General features: G+C 40.4%; 1 protein-coding gene across 1 annotated transcript in view; it reads left to right on the top strand.

The window, feature by feature from the left end:
- The window catches only part of tent4b (terminal nucleotidyltransferase 4B), a 70,644-nt gene that overhangs the window by 24,528 nt on the left and 25,006 nt on the right, over nt 1-21,110 (top strand). The window contains exons 2-4 of the mRNA XM_041191146.1: nt 1,948-2,071; nt 2,578-2,624; nt 12,430-12,550. Of these exons, the coding sequence (XP_041047080.1) occupies nt 1,948-2,071; nt 2,578-2,624; nt 12,430-12,550 (292 nt within the window). The remainder of the gene's footprint in view (nt 1-1,947; nt 2,072-2,577; nt 2,625-12,429; nt 12,551-21,110) is intronic.

The following is a 21,110-nucleotide window of genomic DNA, read 5'->3' as shown; positions in this document are numbered from 1 at the left end:
TGAGAAGGAAATTAAATTAAATTAATACTTTAGAAGTGCAGATGCTAATGTGGCTTGGCCAGGGTTATACATAAAATAGCTGGTTGTGGGTTTGCTTGCTGAGTTCCCAATTCTGATTGGGTCATTGTTGGAATCTGTAATTCCTTTGCTGGCTCTGCCTGTCCTTCAATACTTATTTCAAAATTGTTACTTAAGGTTTTGCCTTTCATAGTGATCCATTGTTTTCCGTTTCCTTGTTGAAAAATGGAGCAGGCCACCTGATATCATATGTCTACGAACATCATTGCTGGGTATTTGAAGATGTTCAAAAGCTGACTGCATAATTGAAGTTGTGAACTACCTAAGTGGTGTAACCCCTTGAACACTGATGTGCTGTGTAAGATAGATTCCTCCTATTTATGTAAGGGAACTTATACAAAAACAAGTAGTTTAAATTAAAAATAGGGTGTTGTGGTGCTTTACCAAGCTAATCGTATTGGTAGTATTGTGCGGGTATTCAAAATTTATTATTCTGCATACAACTTTGTTGCTGTCCATGTGAAAGGAAGTGTTTTGGCTTAAAAACAGATTTAACAAGAGTACCACCAATGTCATTGCAGTATGACAGGAGTAAAATGATTTGCTGGGGAAATACGTTTTGCTAAGATTTTGTGTTAGCACTTACGTGAGGGACATGAAATAACCATGGGAAGTTGAAATGCCATATCAATAGAGTAGGGTTTGATAGTAATATGTTGGTAATCAGGCGATTGTAGGAGATATTGCATGTGCAAACCCTGTGCCCTTGCCATAGACCAGGGTTTCTCACCATTTTTTCTGCTGAGGCTCTTGTCCTGTTAATATTAATTGGATGTTTAATCGTATTTAGCAGACTGATACTGTGTTGGTTAGGTTTCGAGCTGCATGTTTATGGAAGTCTGTTGCTGCAAATAGAAAGCTAAGTTTATAAAGACTAGGCTCTAGTTCCATCTTTCACAGCCTGGTTATCTAGAATGTAGCTGCTCCACCTCACCATGTTATAAAAATTCCACGGGCCCCTGTAACACAAGTATTTTTACTGCATAAAAATTATATAATTAATTCTTTTTGCTTAAGAGTAAATTGTTGGTGCTGAGCAATAGTTCTGTCATGAGTTGTAGGTATCTTTGACAAGCACACATGCAAGTCATGGTCAATGTTCATCCTGGCTTGATACTTATTCATTAATGGCATTGTTGAAAATCCAACCCCACTAAGTGCTGCAGAAGAAGCAGTGCTGTGTTCATCAAAGGACTCGCACCAAGATAGTATTTCACTGAACTTGGTTCTGAGGGAGCTGTCTCAAATGTTAGTGAGCTCTTCTAATAACCTTGTGGTTTCTAGTTCTGGCCTTGCCCACAAGTGGAAACATTGCTAGGTCTACCCTATCAAACCCAATCAGAATCTTGAAAGCCTTCTTCAGGTCACCCCTCAATCTCTTTTCTAGGGAAAAGAGCCCTCGGTATAACCTCTGTTATGCAAAGGAAAACGTCATTAAAAACTTGAGCCACCATCTTAATTTACAATCATTCCTTTGACTCACTAGCCTACCACATGGGCTTCTGCTAGTCTTCTCAGACAATTAATTTAAGACAGTGCACCTTCTCCCGTCGTCATTGCGAACTGCATGTACTCAATGGCTCAAATGCCCATGCCACTCCATCTCTGTAATGTTGTAATGCTGTGGAATATTCTAGATTTCAAGATTGAAGCAGAGATCATGTCCACATTTAAGAGTAGATTACTCTTGAAGGATGAAGGGATACATGGATATGGGATTAGGACCAAATCTGCCTTGAAGTCGTTAGGCTTCCTCTTTCGTGCCAAACACTACTTCTGTTAACTTTGTAAATATTTTTAGAAAATTGTTTTTAAGGTTGTATTGCAGTAGCAGTTAATATTTAAAAATAATTGTTTTAAACATTTCAGACTTCATGAAGAAATTATTGACTTCTACAACTACATTTCACCCAAACATGAAGAGGAAAAAATGCGAATGGAGGTTGTTGAAAGGATAGAAAATGTCATCAAAGAACTCTGGCCCAGCGCAGATGTAAGTACTGAGTAGAGGCATTATTTTTTATCAAGGGCATCAGAAATCGGGTTCAAAGATAGCGGTGATGAGCTTTTATTGATTTGAAAGAAAATCTGTTGAACCCTTAATGTACAATTGAAAACTTTTCTTTAACTTGCTGATGAATATCTTTCACCTCCCGGCTCGCTTAATTTTGTTAGACATACAGCAAATGTCGCTCATGGTACATGTTTGTTACTTTATGCCGGTGAGTCCATGGTGTATTTTGTAATTTAGCATATGTAGGAAGCACCACTAGAAAATGTCTCCATGATCTTGAGCCACTTTTTGTCTCTTAATGAATTTGTTTTGCAATTCTATATATTATATAAATAAAACCGTTCAAAATTCTCTTGTAGCCACTAGTGGGCAGTAAATGCCAACAAATTATGTAGTTAGTGGCAATTGGTTTTACTGTGATTCTAATTGAAATGTGTTCCTGATGTGTGCACCATTTAACTGATGCTAAATAAATTATATTTCAGGTGCAGATATTCGGAAGTTTTAGCACTGGTTTATACTTGCCAACAAGGTAATATTTGGAAAATACAAGTAGCAATGTAATATATTTGCATGAATTTGTGATAAATTCATATGCCTCTTATCAGGCTGTTGTCTGAACTTCTTATGAAATATAGAGACATTGTATTGGTTCAGATTTCAGCAACTACCATAGTGGTATTGTCACTGGACTGGTATTCCAGAGACCTAGGGCAATGCTCTGGGGACCCGGGTTTGAATACCACCATGGCAGATTTGAATTCAATAAAAATCTGCAATTAAAAGTCTGATTTTAAAAGACAAAACCATTGCCGATTGTCGTAAAACCCCACTCGGTTCACTAATGTTCTTTCGGAAAGGAAATCTGCTGTCCTTACCTGGTCTGGCCTACGTGTGACTCCAGATCCACAGCAATGTGTTGACTCTTAAATTCCCTCTGAACAAGGGCAATTAGAGCTGGGCAATAAATGTTGGTCTAGCCAGCGACATCCCATGAATCAATGTTAAAAAAATTTATTGACGTAACTCTAGATTTTGTATCATTTGTCATTCCCTTTCAAATGACTGTGATAAGAACATGTAAAGACTGTTTCAATATTACATGTAACTTTTCAAAACTGAAAAAATAAACTTGTGCATGTAGGGGACTTTTTTGCATACTGAATCATTCTTTAGCAATAACGTAACTTGCTTCTGTGGTATTTCTAACATTAATAGAGTCAAGTAAATTTATTTTGTGTATAACTTCAATCCTAGTGTGTATTCTTTATATTTTAGGTTACTTTTTCATCTTTCTCTACCCCTTTCCCTTCCCTTTGCTCGCCTGGATGTAATTCCACAGGTGTTGGCCACCTTCTAGTACCGAGTCCAAATGACCAATATTCTGGAATCTTTATAACTGGAGTAGTAACAGGACATTTAGAAAATCTCAGTGCGATCAAGCAGAGAAAGCATGGTTTTGTGAAAGAGAAATTGTGTTTGACAGATTTATTAGGGTTTGTTGAGGATGTAATAAGTAGCGTAGATAAGGGGAACCAGTAGATGTAGTGTATTTGGATTTCCAAAATGCATTCGAGTTCATAGTGTTAGGGATAGACGATTGGCTAACTAACAGAAACGCTGGATAAATGGGTAATTTTCACATTGGTAAACTGTAATTAGTGGGGTACCAAAGGACTCAGCACTGGGGCCTCAACTATTTATTATCAACACTAATGACTTATAGTCATTTGGCAGCACAGAACTTGAATATTGCTGAATCTAAGCTTTTTGTCCTGACAGTTAACCGGCCAGCATTATTTGAAAATAAAACCAGGCAGCTTGACCCTGATTGGTCAAGGCATTGCCCTGAGGAATGAGTTAATGAATAGCTGCAAACAATGCTTGGCAGTTAACTGTCAGTCACCATCACTGGTGCATTCTTCACGGTAATGCCACTTGCCAACCAATCAGCACTCTCTTCACATACAGTATAAATTGTTGTTTTCCCCTTATACTGGTATTCTTGCAAAGTGTCCTGACGAGTGCAAGACGAAAAGCTTTGACATGTCTTTTTTCAGCAGTTAATGACTTAGGTGAAGAGACAGAGTGTATTATAGCCAAATTGCTGAAGATACAAAGATAAGTAGGAAAGCATGTTGTGAGGAGGACACTGAGTCTGCAAAAAGATATAGATAGGTTCAGAGAATGGGTAAAATTTTGGAAGATGGAATATAAGGTGAGAGAATGTGAGAATGTCCACTTTGGCAGGAAGAATAGAAAAGCAAAATATTATTTAAATGGAGAAAGACTATAGAATGCTGTAATATAGAGGGACCTGGGTGTCTCATACATGAATCACAAAAAGTTAGCATGCAGGTACAGCAAGTATTTAGGAATGACCTTTATCGCAAGGCGGATGGAATATAAAAGTAGGGAAGTCTTGCCTCAACTATACAGGGCATTGGTGAGACCACATCCAGGATACTGTATACAGTTTTGGCCTCCTTATTTGAAGACGGATATGCGTGCATTGGAGACAGTCCAGATAAGGTTCAATAGGTTGATTCCTGGGTTGATGGGTTGTCTTATGAGGAAAGGTGGAGTGGGTTGGGTGTATTGGAGTTTAGAAAAATGAGAGATGATCTTCTGGATCATCTAGGAAACAGATGACTCTCCCTCATGGTTTCAGAAGAAAAGATCCACTTAAGACGGAGATGAGTAGTACTTTCTTCTGAGGGTTTGGAATTCTCTATCCCAGAGAACACTGGCAGCTGAGTCATTGAATATATTCAAGGCTGGTTTAAAAAGATTTTTGATCTCCAAGACAGTCGAAGGTTATGGGGGGACATAAGAAAGTGGAGCTGAGGCCACGACCAGATCAACCATGTCCTTACTGAATGGCAGAGCAGGCTCAAGGGCCGAATGGCCTACTCTAGCTGTTTCTTATGTTGTCAGACTTGATGGTCTGTCACTAGACTCTGTGGCACATCAGAGTCAAGTCTAATCTTGCCACTGTTTACTGTCAGCAGAGTGTCCTGGGTAGGAATCAGTATCCTTCCCATTGACTTTTTGACCTCCCTTCTGGGGATTCCAGCAGTTACCCTGGCTGAGATCAGCTGACTCAGCAAACACGCTCTGTTTCAACCTGTGATGCTGTGATGTGTATTTTAAGACTGCTTATTGGATAAACTCACTGATCATTCAGGAGCTTATTGCTCAGTTGAGTTTGTTTTAAAGACAACTTGTGTTGCTAAAGCACATAGAGCAATGTTCCAAGGTGCATCACAGAATCATCAGAAAATATATGCCATACCAAAAAAGGATGGATTCAGTGAGGTGACTAAAAAGTCGGAGATAGAGGTGAATTTTATCTAGGGTCTTGAAGAACGGAGAGTGGGTCTTAAGCAGGTCAAGGCATGGCTTCCATTGGTGCGAGTCTGCAAAGACGGACAGGTTCAGAAGGAACAAAAGTTTGTTGTTGTAGGGCTGCAGTGAGTGTCTGATAATAGAAAGGATGATGTCATGGAGGAATTTAAATACAAGAATAAGAATTTTAATTTTGAAACTTGGGAGACCAATGTAGGGCAGTGGGAGCAGAAGTGATCGGTGAGCAGAACTTGGTCCAATAGAGGAAACGGGGCTCAGAATTATGGATGAGATAAAATTTATGGAAGTTGACCATTGATGGAGAGTGTGGAGGTGACAAAAGCGTGTGAGATTTTCAGAGGTAGATGGGTTGAGGTAGGGATGGAGGCTGGTGACATTAGAGAGGTGGAAATTGGGGATTTTTGTAATGAAATGCATGTGAGGTTGGAAGCCTATTTTGGGTAGGGAAAAAGCATTGAGGCTGTGAACAATAAGTCTAAGCTTGAGATGGAGAACAGAGCGGAAAATAAAATATATTAGGTGTCTTGTGAGGTTACTCACATTGAATCAGTGATCACTCTTTTATAACTAACTGGTGCAAAGCAATGTTATATACATTGTATATTCAAAGCCATTAGTTTATGGTGTCTAAGTCAAATTCTGTTCATACAGGTCAACTGGAAAACTGTTTGTGTTACAGGAAGTGCATGCTAAATATAATACTTTTAATATATTTGCAAATTCCCCAACAGCTGGTGCAGTTATACCAAACTTTTCTTTACTTTATACTCTTAAGTCTCTTGCAATAAAGCCCAACATTCTATTTGCATCCCTAATTACTTGCTGTACACCCCTATATTAGGGGTGTCATGTAATGCTTAATATATCTGGCCAAAGATTTACAATGGCCGAATAAATTGTATTCTGTTATGTTGCATTAAGTAAATGTGATGCTTGGAAGAAGTATGCATATAGCTTGCACTTGCTGTATTGCACTTGGGTTTTCCTGTCACTTTGATCTGGCAGAGCAGGACTTGACCTAGTCACCATAAATTAGTGGCCCTGATTACACACTGCACACTATAGCGCATTGCAGCAAATAGTTATAAATAAGTGTATCGTTGATATACTGAGTAACCTCACCTTCTACAGTAAAGTTAAAACCTAAAAAATTTGGCAGTAGCTATTACAGGATCAGCAAAGGCTGAATATTTTAATTCTGCAGGAGCAGTGTGGGTGACTATTTCAAAAGCAAACTTATCAAAAGCAGGTAGTACAGAAATTGGTTTCAATGAATTTTTTCTGCCAGGCAAACTGAAAATGGGGTCTCTTGAAGACCTGTGGGAAACAGTCGTTGATATTTTACACCGCCACAAATAAATTATTTATAGGTTTGGCAGCATCTGTGGAGGCAGAAACGGTTAATGTTTCAAGTCCAATGTGTCTCCTCTTCGGAACAGAGTCTTCTGAAGAAGAGTCCTATTGAACATAAAATGTTAACCCTGTTTCTCTCCCCACAGATGCTGCCAGACTTGAGGTTTTCCACCACTTTGTTTTCATTTTGGATCTCCAGCATCTGCAGTATTTTACTTTTATTAAATGTATTTATTTATTTGCTGATATTGCTCAGCTGCAAATTTAGAAAGGTGGTGGCACCAGTTACTGTTCGGGAGTTTAAGATAAGTGTGATGGTACATTTGTATAGCTTAGCTTCTGGTTATGTGCGGATATCGTTCAGGCAAGACAAATAGTGACACAGGAATCCCAAGCAGTTGTAAGTCTTAATTTTGTTTGAATTCCCGTGACATTGCTCATGTGATCGGAAGATTTGTGGTTTTATAATATGAATCTTTATGCTGAGGTAAATTCAATTTTTACTAAATGGTATCCTGGGAGATTTTACTGATGCTTTGGGGATTTAATTCCACAACCCTGCCCATTATTATGAAAACTGTAAATCAGTGGCCTTAAATATTTTATTCCATTGCTTATGCCGGTCTTAAAATCCTGTAGGATAACAAGAATAATTAGCAGGATGCTATGCACAATGTGTCAGTTAGGAATAGATGCCTTCTACTGAGCAGTGCTAGGGAGAAGGAATAGGGTTTATTCTTGGGGACTGTTGTATTTTGGCAATACCCGAGATAGTCCTGGGGTTTTGTACAAATGGTTTGGAAATCCTGGCAATTACCAGAATGGAAAGGAGCAGCTGTGAGGGTCCTCTGATTGGGTCTCACGTTGGAGGGGGGAGTCTTGGTTTTGGCAGTACCATGGAAGATGAACCTGAGCACTGAGTCTTGAATGTGTTGTCTGGCAAATGCCTTTAAGGAAATACTTTATTGAAGTCATTAATAGACACAAACAACAGTTCAGTGAATAAATGTAATCATGTTATTGTGAAATATGTAATTTTGCTATCTTTAACTTTGTTTAAACCTTTATTTTGGACATTGAAAATCGTAGTTACATACTGACAGTGTTCAGAAGGCATTTTGAGAGATTTGCAAGAACAAGCTGACTAGATTGTACATGTAGGGGGTGATGGGGGAAGATTGGAGGAGAATGTAGTCACAAAATCACAACTATTGTATCACACAGCATGGCACCTTTAACATTAAAATATAAATATCATAGTGTTGCCTATAGAAATAACAGATATTGCTGATACTTGCAATGAGTTTTCAATCTGGCTCATGTCCCGTGTATTGAATTTAATATATAACTACCTGATTGCTGTGGTGTTGCACACAGGAAGTGAAGACCAAGCAATGGATTTATGCTCCCTCACCAGCGGGCCTGAAGGCTGGGGGAGGCTCATTAAATCCAGTAGGCGGCCTCCCATCTAGCTACCTGCACCTGCCCCCACAGGTTAAACTTGGAAGAAGGGTGGTATTTGGGTTTTTTGAAGGTGGGTGGGGGGGTGTGGAACTGAAGGCAGTGGTTGCAGGTGATTGTGTTGTACAGAAAGAAAGCTGAAGTGATCAATTTTGCTTTGTCCCTCTGCTGCAGTAACTGAGGAGCAAAGGGAGTGGTGCAGGTCATGGTGATGCACTCTTCCACGTACTTGTGCCTCTAAAGCAGTGAGACCCACCTTGCTAGCAATGTCCCAAATCCAGTAGCTTTTGTCCAAATTTTTGTCAGGCACAACATACAACTATACTGGATACACAATCTGGGACATACAGCTCTGCCCCTTCAAGACTTCAGTGGTCCTCTTGATGGTTATTTTAATAGAGGTATATGAGTTGTAGTGCTCTTGTGCTGCCGTTCAGGCAACTCTTAGTGCGACCATTATCCATGGGAGCATCTTATTTCCCCACAAGCCATTGAGTTGCATGATTATCTTCCTCGAGGTTGGGAAGGACCTGATTTTGAAGGATGAATACATTATGACAACACATTGACTGCTTTTAAGAAATCTCACGTTGCTTTTTGTCACACGATCTATACATTTAGGGAGTGGAAACCCTTTTGAGGGGGAAAAGAAAAATTTGCATTTATGTAGCATCTTTCACAACCTTGGGATATTGCAAAGTGCTTCACATCCAATTAGGTACTTTTGAAGAGTAGTGAAATGTGTGAAAATGACAGCCAATATGCATGCAATATCCTGTAAATAGCAGTGCGATAAAAGACCAATTGGTGTGTTTGTGGCGGCGCTTGATTTATAAATGTTGTCTAGAACACCTTTGCTAGCTCTTCAAATAGTGTAATGGGTGTTTTGCGCTCTAAATGTTGAAGAGTATTTGACATATCGAAGTGACAGGAAGCTGGGAAAGGGTGGCAGGGTAGCTCGGTTAATTAAGGATGGCATTAGTTTAGCACCGAGAGATGACCTTGGCTTGAAAGATCAGGATGTAGAATCACTTTGGGTAGAGATAAGAAATAGTAAAGGGAAGAGATCACTTGTGGGAGTCATTTATAGGCCCCCTAACAGTAGTTACACTGTAGGGCAGAGCATGCAGGAAGCACTAAATGAGGCATGTAAAAAAAGGTACCGCAATAATCATGGGTGACTTCATTCGACATGTAAATGAGTACATAGTGTTTTGGGGATAATTTCTCAGCAGTATGTTCAAGATCCAACCAGGGAGCAGGCTATCCTAGAACTGAGTAATGTGCAATGAGACAGGATTAACCTTGTGGTAAAGGAGCCTCTAAGTGACAGCGATCACAACATGATAGAATTTCATGTTCAGTTTGAAAGCGAGAAGTGTGGGTCCATGGCTAGTGTTTTAAACCTAAACAAAGGCAACTATGAGGGTACGAAGGAAGACCTGGCTAAGATGAATTGGGAAACTAGGTTAAAAGGTAGGACAATAGAGTTGCAGTAGCAAACTTTTAAGGAGATATTTAATAACTCTCAGCAAAGATTTACCCCAGTCAGAAAGGCTCTTTGGGAAGGATGCATCATCTATGGCTAAATAAGGAAGCCAAGGATAGTATTAAATTGAAAGAAACACTGTACAAATCTGTTAAGATTAGTGGCAGGTCAGAGGATTGGACAGACTTCAAAAACCAATCAATGACTAAAAGATGATAGAGGCAGAAAGCAGAGCATGGGAGAAAGCTAGCTAGTAATATAGGCCTTGAATTTTTCCAGCGTTGGGTGGGCTCGGCATTTTACGTGTTGGCGTGTCATGCTTGCTCCCAGACGCCGACTGAAAAATCCTGGCCATAATAGTTTCTACAAGTATTTGAAGAGAAAAAGAGTACCTAAACCTAGTGTTGCTATAGAAAGTGAGTCTGAGGAATTGATAATGGAAAGCAAAGAAATGGCGGCGGTGTTGACCAGATATTTTGTGTCTGTTTTCATGGTAGAAGACTTCCCAAAGATAATTGAAAATCAAGTTTGAACTTAAAACAATCACCAGTGAAAAGGTGCTTGGAAAATTATTAGACCTAAAGGCTGACAAGTCACCAGGACCTGATGGCTTGTACCCTAGGGTCTTAAAAGAAGTGGCGGCACTGATAGTAGTTGCATTGGGTACAATCTTTCAAAATTCCTTAGATTCTGGAAGGGTCCCAGTGGATTGGAAAATAGCTTATGTAACACCTTTATTCAAGAAAGGAGGGAGGCCAAAAGCAGGAAACTATAGGCCAGTCAGCCTAACATTTGTCATAAGGAAAGTGCTAAAATTCATTATTAAGGAGGTTATAGCAGGATATTTAGAAAATCACATTGTGATCAGGCAGAGCTAACATGTCTTTGTGAAAGGGAAATTGTGTTTATTAGAGTTTTCTTGATGAAGTAACATTCACGATAGATAAAGGGGAACCGTTAGATGTGGTGTACTTGGATTTCCAAAAGGTATTTTGATAAGGTGTCACATCAAAGGTTACATATTAGCATTGATACAGAATTGGTTAGCTAACAGGAAGCAGAGAGTAGGGATAAATGGGTCTTTTTCAGATTGGCAAGGTGTAACTAGTGCAGTGCCACAGGCATAATTGCTGAGTCCCCAACTATTTACAATCTATATTAATAGCTTAGATGAAGGGACCTAATGTATGGTAGTTAAGTTAGCCAATGACACCAAGATAGATAGGAAAGTAAGTTGCCAAGAGGAGGTTTGAAGTCTACAAAGGGATGTAGACAGGTTAGGTGAGTGGGCAACAAATTGGCAGATGGAGTATAACATGGGTAAATATGAACTTGTCCATTTTGGCAGGAAGAATTGAAAAGCAGTATACCATCTAAATGGAGAGTGATTGCAGAACTCTGGTTCAGAGGGATCTTGGTGTCCTGATAAATGAATCACAAAGTTAGTATGAAGGTACAGCAAATTATTAGGAAGGCAAATGGAATGTTGGCATTTATTGCAAGAGGAATGGAATAAAGAAGTGGGGATGTTTTACTGCAGTTGTACTGACCACAGTGTACAGTTTTTGTCTCCTTATTGGAAAAAATATTGCTATAAGGGTTATGGGCTGCAGACAGGAAAGTGGAGCTGAGACCACAGCCAGATTAGCCATGATCTAGTTGAATGGCGGTGCAGGCTTGAAGGACATACTCCTGTTCCTAAGTCCTCTGTTCTTATCTAAGAGGGTAGATGGAATCTTGGTTTAATGTCTCAACCAAAAGAAGCTATCTCTGGTGCACTGTTCCCAGCTTTGCAGCTAAGATTTTATGCTGGCATCTCTAGTGTAGCCATGACCTCCTGATTTGGGCATTGTTGCCACCACTAAACCAAGGCTGAGGATGTTGAATGGGTGGACTGTGGGAGCTGTAAGAGCAATGTGGGTGTGACCTTTTATACTCTTGGACCTTGTGCAAACCAGCAATCCATGAACTTAGTTGGTTCAGTGGTAGCACACTTGTCTCTTGAGTCAAAAGATTGGGGATTCAAATTTAGGAGGGAGGCAATGAAACCAAGAGTCTGCATTCTAATATATGGCATTAATTTGATTTGGCTTTTGATGTCCCATGAAAAGAAAACTGTGTAGAGTGCTGTTTTCCAGTTCTGAGTCATTTAGTCAAAGACTAATGCTAAACATGCCACATAACTCTGGAGAAGCGTTCACTGCAAACTAGCTTGATCTGTGTGCGTTTGCTTTTAAAGGAACCCTTTTCCCTTTAAGTTTAAATTCTTTTGAAATTTTAGCAATTACATGACCTGCCTCACTTTATAGTCTGAAACAAAAAACAGAAAATGCTGGAAAAAGTCAGCAGGTCTGACTGCATCTGTGGAGAGAAAGACAGAGTTAACCTTTCGAGTCTGTGTGACTCTTTAGAGCTCTGAAGAAGAGTCATACGGACTCGAAACATTAACTCTGTCTTTCTCTCCACGGATGCTGTTAGACTTGCTGAGTTTTTCCAGCATTTTTTTGTTTTTTAAGATTTCCAGCATCAGTATTTTGCCTTCACTTTATGTTATCTTAGTCTTCTATTTCTAAGTAAAGCTGAAATTTGTGGAGTACAAATCTCCATTGTTGTTAAATTTTTAACTTGAGCCAAAAAATTATTATTTTCATTCTCTGCTATTCAGTGATATTGACTTAGTGGTGTTTGGGAAATGGGAGACTCTACCACTTTGGACTTTAGAGGAAGCACTTAGGAAACACAGTGTGGCTGATGAGAGCTCTGTAAAAGTCTTGGACAAAGCAACTGTAAGTACCTGCAAGTTTAATTTTTGTATATTATTCTTTTTGTGTCTGCCTTGAAAAGAGTGGTAAATACAAAGAAATGGGTTTGCATTATTTGTTGTGAGCAAAGGATCTGTCTAAATATGGATTGCAATTTTAATAGAGAGCAGGATTGGAGGCAGGCAGTGCACCCCAATTATATCAGTGAAGTGAGGCCTGGCTGATCATGTTAGCAGCAGGCTTCCTGCCCACCTTTCTCATGCAGTTGTTGTGTAGTAGTCATAAGACATATATTTAAAGTGGGAATGTACCTCATAAAGGGAGGTTGCATTCACAGAATTTAAATCCTGTTTCCATTTCTGATTCTGTTTCTTCACCTTGGAGGTGGCTTGAATGAGAGGGGAAGGTTGCTTCTAGGTTTGCAGATGCCTCCCTGAAGGTGTTGTTGGCAGACATAAAGACCAGGCAATATGTGTCTTTTCCGCAATGTGGGGAGATGTTGCCAAACAGTTCTGTTAAGAAAGCTGGGAAAGAGGTATCAGATGCAGTGTTGCAAGAGCATCACCCACAAGGATGTGGATAACAGGAAGAGACTTAATTACCTCAAAAGATCTGCAAAGGTGAGTCTGAGTCTAACTCCTCTTTTCTGTTTACGTTGCGTTGCGAGTGGTCATAGTCCTTTCTCTCTCTTCCTCTACATCACATCTTTCACCACCAATCACATAGGCAATATATATCACCTTTCAATTTTGCTCTCAAAATCCATCTGCTGCTTGCTACTTTCACAGTTTGCACTAACCACCTGCTTTTCTCACATGGTGACACTTGCATAACCTATATCTCTTCCCCTGACTCCATCCTCAATTTGCACTCAAACTACTTACTTCAGAACTAATACCTCTCCATTCTCCTCATATCTTGCTGCTTCTTCCGAACAGTTTATCCACTACATGCAAAAGACCCATACGTGTGCACTTGCCTTCTCACTAGTCATGTATAGCTCTCACCTTTCTCCGCTGCAGAAAGCATCAAAACCGATTATAAACATTTGTATGGCTATGTAAATAGGAAGAGATTAGTGAAAATGAACATGGGCCCGTTAGAGGCAGAACAGTTGAAATTATTATGGGGATAAAGGAAATTGCAGAGAAATTAAACAAATACTTATACAGCAGAAGGCACACAAAAATTCCAGAAATAATGAGGAACCAAGGGCCTTGCGAGAATGTAGGAACTCGGTGATCGGTATAAATAAAGAAATAGTACTGGATAAATTAATGGGATTAGGCGGAAACAAATTGCCTGGAGCTACATCCCAGGGTTTTAATAGAGGTGGCCGCAGAGATTGTGAATGCATTAGTTTTGATCTTCCAAAATTCCGTAGATTCTAAAACAGTTGCCAAGAATTGGAAGTTAGCAAACATAACCCCGTTATTTAAGAAAAGAAGGAAGGGGTCAATTAGCCTAGCATCAGTTTTCTTTATTATTTCTTGGGTAATGAGGGTTGCTGGCAAGGCAACCATTTATTCTCAATTTCTTTTGAGAAGATGGCTAGCCAGTAGTATGCAAAATGCTATAATCTATTGTTGAAGGTGTGGTGACAGGGTACATAAGAAATCATACGGTTAAGCAGGGTCAGAAAGGGAAATTGTGTTTGACAAATCCATTAAGGGTTTTTTTTGAGGGCATAATTGGTAGAATAGATATAAAGAACTAGTGAACGTTGTGTATTTGGATATTCAAAAAGCATTTGATAAGGCGCCACACAAGATTATTACACAAAACTAGGTCTTATGGGAGGGGTTGGGGGTAATACATTAGCATGGATTGAGGATTATCTGATGGACAGAAAGCAAAGAGTAGGAATAAATAGGGCATTTTTGGGGTGGCAGCCTGTAACCAGCAGGGTACTTCAAGGACCAGTACTTAGGCCTTAGCTATTTACAATCCATAAATGACTTAAATGAGGGAGCCAAGTGCAACGTATCCAAATTTGCTGATGATGCAAAGTTAGGTGGAATGCAAGCAGTGAGGAGGATGCAAAGAAGCCAGATTGAGTGAGTGGGTAAGAGCCTGGCAGGCGGAATATAATGTAGGGATGTGTGGAATTATTCACTTTTGTAGGGAAAATGAAAAAAGGCAGAATTTTTTTTGCATGGTGAGAGACTGGGAAATGTTTGCATTTGGAGGGACCTGGGTTGTATATGAATTACAGAAAGTTAACTTGTAGGCACAGCAAGCAATTAGGAAGGCTAATGGTATGTTGGCTTTTGCTATAATGGTATTGGAGTATTAGTGCAAAGAAGTTTTACTACAATTATACAGGGCATTATTGAGGCCACAGCTGGAGTATTTTCTGGAATTTTGGCCTCCTTACCTGAAGGAGGACATATTTGCCCTTGAGGAATTGCAGCAAAGGTGATTTAGTGAAAGCTAATTGACCTGAAATGTTAATCTCTTCCCTCTCCATCGATGCTGACAGAGCTAATGAGTGTTTTAAGCATTTTCACTTCCTATTACAAAAGTTTACTAGGCTGGTTCCTGGAATGATGGGATTGCTCACTGAGGAGAGATTGTGTAGGCTAGGCATATATTTTCTAAAATTTAGAAGAATTGAAACACGCAAAATTCTTATGAGGCTAGTAAGATGAACTAGGTGGATGTTTCCTCTGGCTGGAGAGTCTAGAATTAAGGGCACAGCCTCCAAATAAGGAGGCCAACAATTTAGGACTGAGATGAGGAGGAATTTCTTCATGCAAAGAGCTGTGGCTGCTCAGTCATTCAGTATATCCAAGACACAATCTATGGAATTTTTGGGTACTGAGGGAAGTATGGGAATAGGGCAGGGGAATGGAGTTAAGGTAGATGATCAGCCACAGTCTTGTTGAATGGCAGAGCAGGCTGAAAGACCAAATGGCCTATCCCTGCTTCTGTTCCTATGTTCTTACGTTCTTATGCACAATATTGGGGGAAAAGAATAAGGTGGGAAATTGGGGGGGAGGATGCACCAAAACATAGCCCTCATTGAGGTGAAGCAGGCTGCACTGCAGATCAGTGGGACAGCATTGCAGCATTGGCAATTGGTTGGGTTGATAGCTTCTCTGAGTAGGGTGAGTGCTTATCATTTGTATCAAATTATGTACCACAAGCAATGTCACCTTCAACTGACTTCAAAATCTTGATCAGTATGCCCAAGCTTTGCATGTTAAGTCTCTCAATGCCATGCTAACTCTTGTCCTTTTTTACTTTTCCAGCAGCAAAGATCAACTTTGAAGCTCAAGAAGGCAACTGCCTTGAGAATATCAGCCCTCCGGAGGAGGCAGTCAGATGTTCAGCCCTGCTGAGCACCAGCAGGAATTCACACCACACACAGTACATAATAAGTTAGAAGGGCCTGTACCTGCTGAAAAACAAACTACACAACACGAGAGCAACAGCAGATGCTGGTGGCAGAGACACCCCAGGAGACCACTTATCTTCTCCTAATTATGCTGATGGCTTGTCCCTCTAGGGTCACATCTGTGAAAAGAAAAGTGCTTGAGGGACACCAGTGATCATATTAGATGTTGGAAGGCCTGTCAAAAATTTGAACATTGTGCATCGGAGTATGGAGGAGACCACATTCTACATGTGTGACATCCTATTGCATTGTATTTCAACTCTGGAATCTATCTTAAAGTATGTGACCACTCACAGGGATGGTGTAACTGGATCCTCACAACAAGAGTCTATGTTAACCAACCTTTGGAACTTTGATGGTTACTATGAAATTCCCATCCAGGTTCTGAGTTCCAACATTCGTTTCACACACATACGAATTAGGAGCGAGAATAGGTCATTCAGCCCCTCGAGTTTGTTCCAGCATTCAATAAGATCATGGCTGATTTGATTGTGGTCTCAACTCAACATTCTTCCTACCCCTGATAACCTTCGACTCCCCTGTTAGTCAATATTAATTGACCCTACCGCCATCACTTTCTGAGGAGGAGTGTTCCAAAGAGTCACAACTCACAAGAGAGAAAAAAACTTCTTCTCATCTCTGTCTTAAATGGGGAACCCTTATTTTTAAACAATGGCCCCAGTACTAGATTTTCCCACAGGATGAAACATCCTTTCCACATTGACCCTGTCAAGATCCCGCAGGATCTTATATGTTTCAATCAAGTTGCTTCTCGCTCTTCTAAACTCCAACAGATACAGCCTTCCCTCATAAGACAACCCGCCCATTCCAGATATTAACCTAGTAAACCTTCTGAGCTGCTTTCAATGTATTTATATCTTTCCTGAAATAAAGAGTCCAATACTTTACACTGTACTCCAGATGTGTCTTCGCCAATGCCCTATATAACTGAAGCATAACCTCCCTACTCTTGTATTCAATTCCCCTTGCAATAAACAATAACATTCTATTTGCCTTCCTTATCACTTGCTGTACCAGTATAGTAACTTCTCCTGATTCATGTACCAGGACACCCAGTTCCCTCTGTACCTCAGAGATCTGCAATCTCTCTCCATTTAAATAATATGCTGCATTTCTGTGCCTCCTGCCAAAATGGACAAGTTCACATTTTCCTATGTTATACTCCATTTGCCAAATTTTTGCCCACTCACTTAACCTATCTATGTCCTTTTGTAGTCTCCTTTTGTCCCCTTCACACCTTATGCCCTCCTTTTCACAACTTACTTGCCTACCTATCTTGGTGCTATCAGCAAATTTAGCAATTATATATTTGGTCCCTTCATCCAAGTCATTGATATAAATTGTAAATATTTGAGGCCCTAGCACTGATCCCTGTGACACTCCACTCGTTACCCCTTGCCAATGTGAAAAAGACCCATTTATCCCTACCCTCTGCTTTTCTTAGCTAACCAATCTTCTACCCATACTAATATGTTACCCCCTACATCATGAGCCCTTATTTTGCATAGTAACCGTGTCAAATTCCCTTTGGAAACCCAAGTATAGCATATCCACAGGTTTCCCTTTATCCTTGTCGTTTGTTACTTCTTAAAGAACTCCCAGAAATTAGTCGAGCATGAGTTCCCTTTCACAAAACGATGTTGACTCTGCTTGGTTGCATTGTGATTTTCTGAATACCCTGCTATAACCTCCTTAATGATAGATTACAGCAATTAACCTACAACAGATGTTAAGTTAACTGGCCTGTAGTTTCCTGCTTCCTGTCTCCCACGTTTCTTGAATACAGGAGTCACATTCGCTATTTTCCAATCTGATAAAACTTTTCCAAAATGTAGGGAATTTTGGAAAATTTAAACCAATACATCTACTATCTCAGCAGCCACTTACTTTAAGATCCTAGGATGAAGTCCACTAGGACCTGGGGACTTGTCATCTTTTATTTCTAATAATTTTCAGTACCCTTTCCCTGGTGGTTGTAATTGTTTTAAGTTCCTCCCTCCTGTTCACCTCCTGATTCACAATTATTTATGGGCTGTTATTTTATATTTTCTATCGTGAATACAGGCGCAAAATATCTGTTCAATTTATCTGCAACTTCCTTATTTTCCGTTATTAATTTCCCATACACACTCTGGAGGACCAATGCTCCTTTTACCTTTTTCCTTTTTTAAATACCTGTACAAACTCTTACTGTTTTTATATTTCTAGCAAGCTTTCTCTTATACTCTAATTTCTCCCTTCGTATTAATCTTTAAGTCATTCTTTGCTGTTCATTATATTCTGTCCAACCTTCTGACCTGCTACTCATCATTATATGCTTTTTCTTTCAATTTGATACTACCTTTAGCTTTAGTTAGCCACGGATGGGGTGTCCTTCCCTTTTTCTCACTGGAATGTACCTTTTCTGAGTATTCTGAAATATCGCCTTAAATGTCTGCCACTGCGTCTCTACTAACCTATCTCTCAACCTAATTTTCCAGTTTACCAGCTCCGCCTTCATGCCCTTATAATTGCCCTTACTTAAGTTTAAAAAACTAGTCTTAGTTTCACAACCTCTGGATCCTCCCCCTTCCACTGCAAGTTCCTCTCCAGCCCTGAGCAGGTGTCCTGAACCCTGGCACCTGGCAGGCAGTCCACCACAGCCCTCTGGATCCCTTCTCTCAGCTACAGAGAGCTGTGTCTATCTCCCTAACTATATTGCCCCCAACGACCACTACGTTCCTATTAACTTCCCCCACTTGAATGGCTTCCTGTACCATGGTGCCATATCAGTTTGCTCATCCACCCTGCAGTCACCACTTTCTTCCATACAGGCTGCAAGGACCTTTAACCTGTTGGACAATTGCAAAAGCTGAGGGTCCTCCACTTCTACCTTCTAGGCCCCCTTACATGCCTCACCCACAGTCACACCCTCCTGTTCCTGATGACTAATCAAATCAAAGACCCTATTGTAAATGGTGTGACTGCATTCTGGTACAACTTTCCAGGCAACTTTCCTCCTCTCTGATGCACCTCAGTGTCTGCAGCTCAATGACTGAGCTGAAGCACCTCAAGCCGCAGATACTAACTGCAGATATGTTTGCCCTGGATCGCCTTGGTGTTCAGGAATTAGCACATTCTGCAGTTGAACCACATCACCTGCCCTGCCATCCTTATGTTAATTAATTTATTCTTAATTACTATATAATTAATGAACATTGCTACTTCCAATGCCTTTACTGCTAGCAAATCTTATTACAACTAAAAACCTTACATTTACTAATAAATTAGACTAGTTTTGAAGATAAACAAGCAAAATATTCACCATCCAATTACTTATCTGTTTCCCTGTGATGGCACATTTTGATTTCTCTTGGGCCGCAGCCACTCCACACTAGAGCCACCAACTGGACTAGATTAGATAGCTCTTCTAGAAGGTGGTTACTGCCTCTTGGTCCTCTTGTCGCCCGTTCTTCTAGCTGGTGGTGACAGCCTGTGGGTTGTCTTTTTGTCTGCTCTTCTAGCTGGTGGTTACTGCCTCCGTGTCCTCTTCTCCCCCACTTGGAAAAATTGGTGCAGCAGCTGGATAGATCACATGGATAGGTGTTTTTCAGGAACCATTCATCTGCAATTTGCTCTCTCATGCATGACATTGATGACAGCTGCCGTTCCACAGTAATAGTGGTGCTACAGGACCGGAGTTTTCTTTGTCCAGCTGCCTCTTTCGGTTGAAAACATCTACGGATATTGTACAGGATGTGGCAAGCCACAATAGTGCAGGCAACTCTTTGGAGTGTACTGTAGAAAACCCTGGGATCTATCAAGGCATCTGAACGTTGGCTTCAGGAGCTGGGTAGTGAGCTAAGTAATCCTCCTTATGGTGCGAGGGCTCTCATAGCTCAGCTACTTTTGGTGTTGCGAAGGAGTGGGATAACTCTTGTCCACATATAGGCACCTCAATATTCTTCACAGGTTGGAATAGTGAGAGAATATTTATTTACTGCTGCAGGATGAATTAATCATGATGGCTGCCTGGGAATTTGACACAGACGCGTATGATCTGATTATTTTGATCACAACCAAGTTTCATATTGTTCTGAAGACGAACTTATATCAAATATTGATTTTTAATTAATTGGCTAGAAACAAGAATTGCATTTTTAAAAAGACATTTTTTTTGAAGCCGACTAATGTGATTTCAACCTACATCAAGATTGCTGACACCAGTTTACATTACTATACATATATATTCCACATTTCATCCCTATGGAAAGGAGACAGTATGTCTGCAAAACTCACCAAAGACAATGAACCCCCACCGGGGACCGTGAAAGACCTTCCTTCCTGCCCTATGGACAATATATTTATGAAAATCACCCACAGTATTTAATAGCTGAAGATAAACCATTCAAAGGCTAATTGCTTGGACAAAATAAGCATTGATTTTTATTAAGATAGCTCTCCAGACGAGTTAATCAAGTTACCCTCTTGCGCTCTCTGCCCCCTCCTCCCTCTCGTGCTGTCTGCCCCCTCCTCCCCTGGCTCGCGTCTCTGCCCCCTCCTCCCTCTCGTGCTGTCTGCCCCCTCCTCCCCTGGCTCACGTCTCTGCCCCCTCCTCCCTCTCGTGCTCTCTGCCCCCTGCTCCCCCGGCTCGCGCGCTCTGCCCCTGCTCCCCCGGCTCGCGCGCTCTGCCCCCTGCTCCCCCGGTTCGCGCACTCTGCCCCAACTAACAAGTTTGGATCCTATCTACTAATTTGACTTTGTCTGCATTCTGCAGTAGTGAGATGTTAAAGAAATAATCTGATTCCACAGCTGTGTCTTCAGGAGATCAACCAACTCCAGTCTTCTCTCTTTAAATTGGAAGCATCAAGGCCTTCAAGTTCAGACAGTAGAGACTCCAAGATATGAACTGGGAACTTTTTTTTCTCATTCTAATGCACCACACCTATCCTCCCCTATCCTCTAACCTGAATTTTTGTGTGGACTTTGAGTGTATGTGTGCAGAAGTCGGAATGTATTTTATTATTTTACCCAGATCAGTTTCAATATAATAAAATTAATCTGCTTTGTTAAACTCAAGAAAACCTGTCCGATTGTTTCTTTTATGATCACAATGTGTAAACAGTTAAATACTCACTGAATTGGCAGGTGTAACCTTATTTAAAGAGAGAAACCTGTTGAAGT

This window comes from Carcharodon carcharias, chromosome 7, assembly GCF_017639515.1.
Source record: "Carcharodon carcharias isolate sCarCar2 chromosome 7, sCarCar2.pri, whole genome shotgun sequence".
Taxonomy (NCBI): domain Eukaryota; kingdom Metazoa; phylum Chordata; class Chondrichthyes; order Lamniformes; family Lamnidae; genus Carcharodon; species Carcharodon carcharias.
The sequence above is the reverse complement of the archived record's forward strand: the minus strand, read 5'-3'. Positions and strand labels throughout refer to the sequence as shown.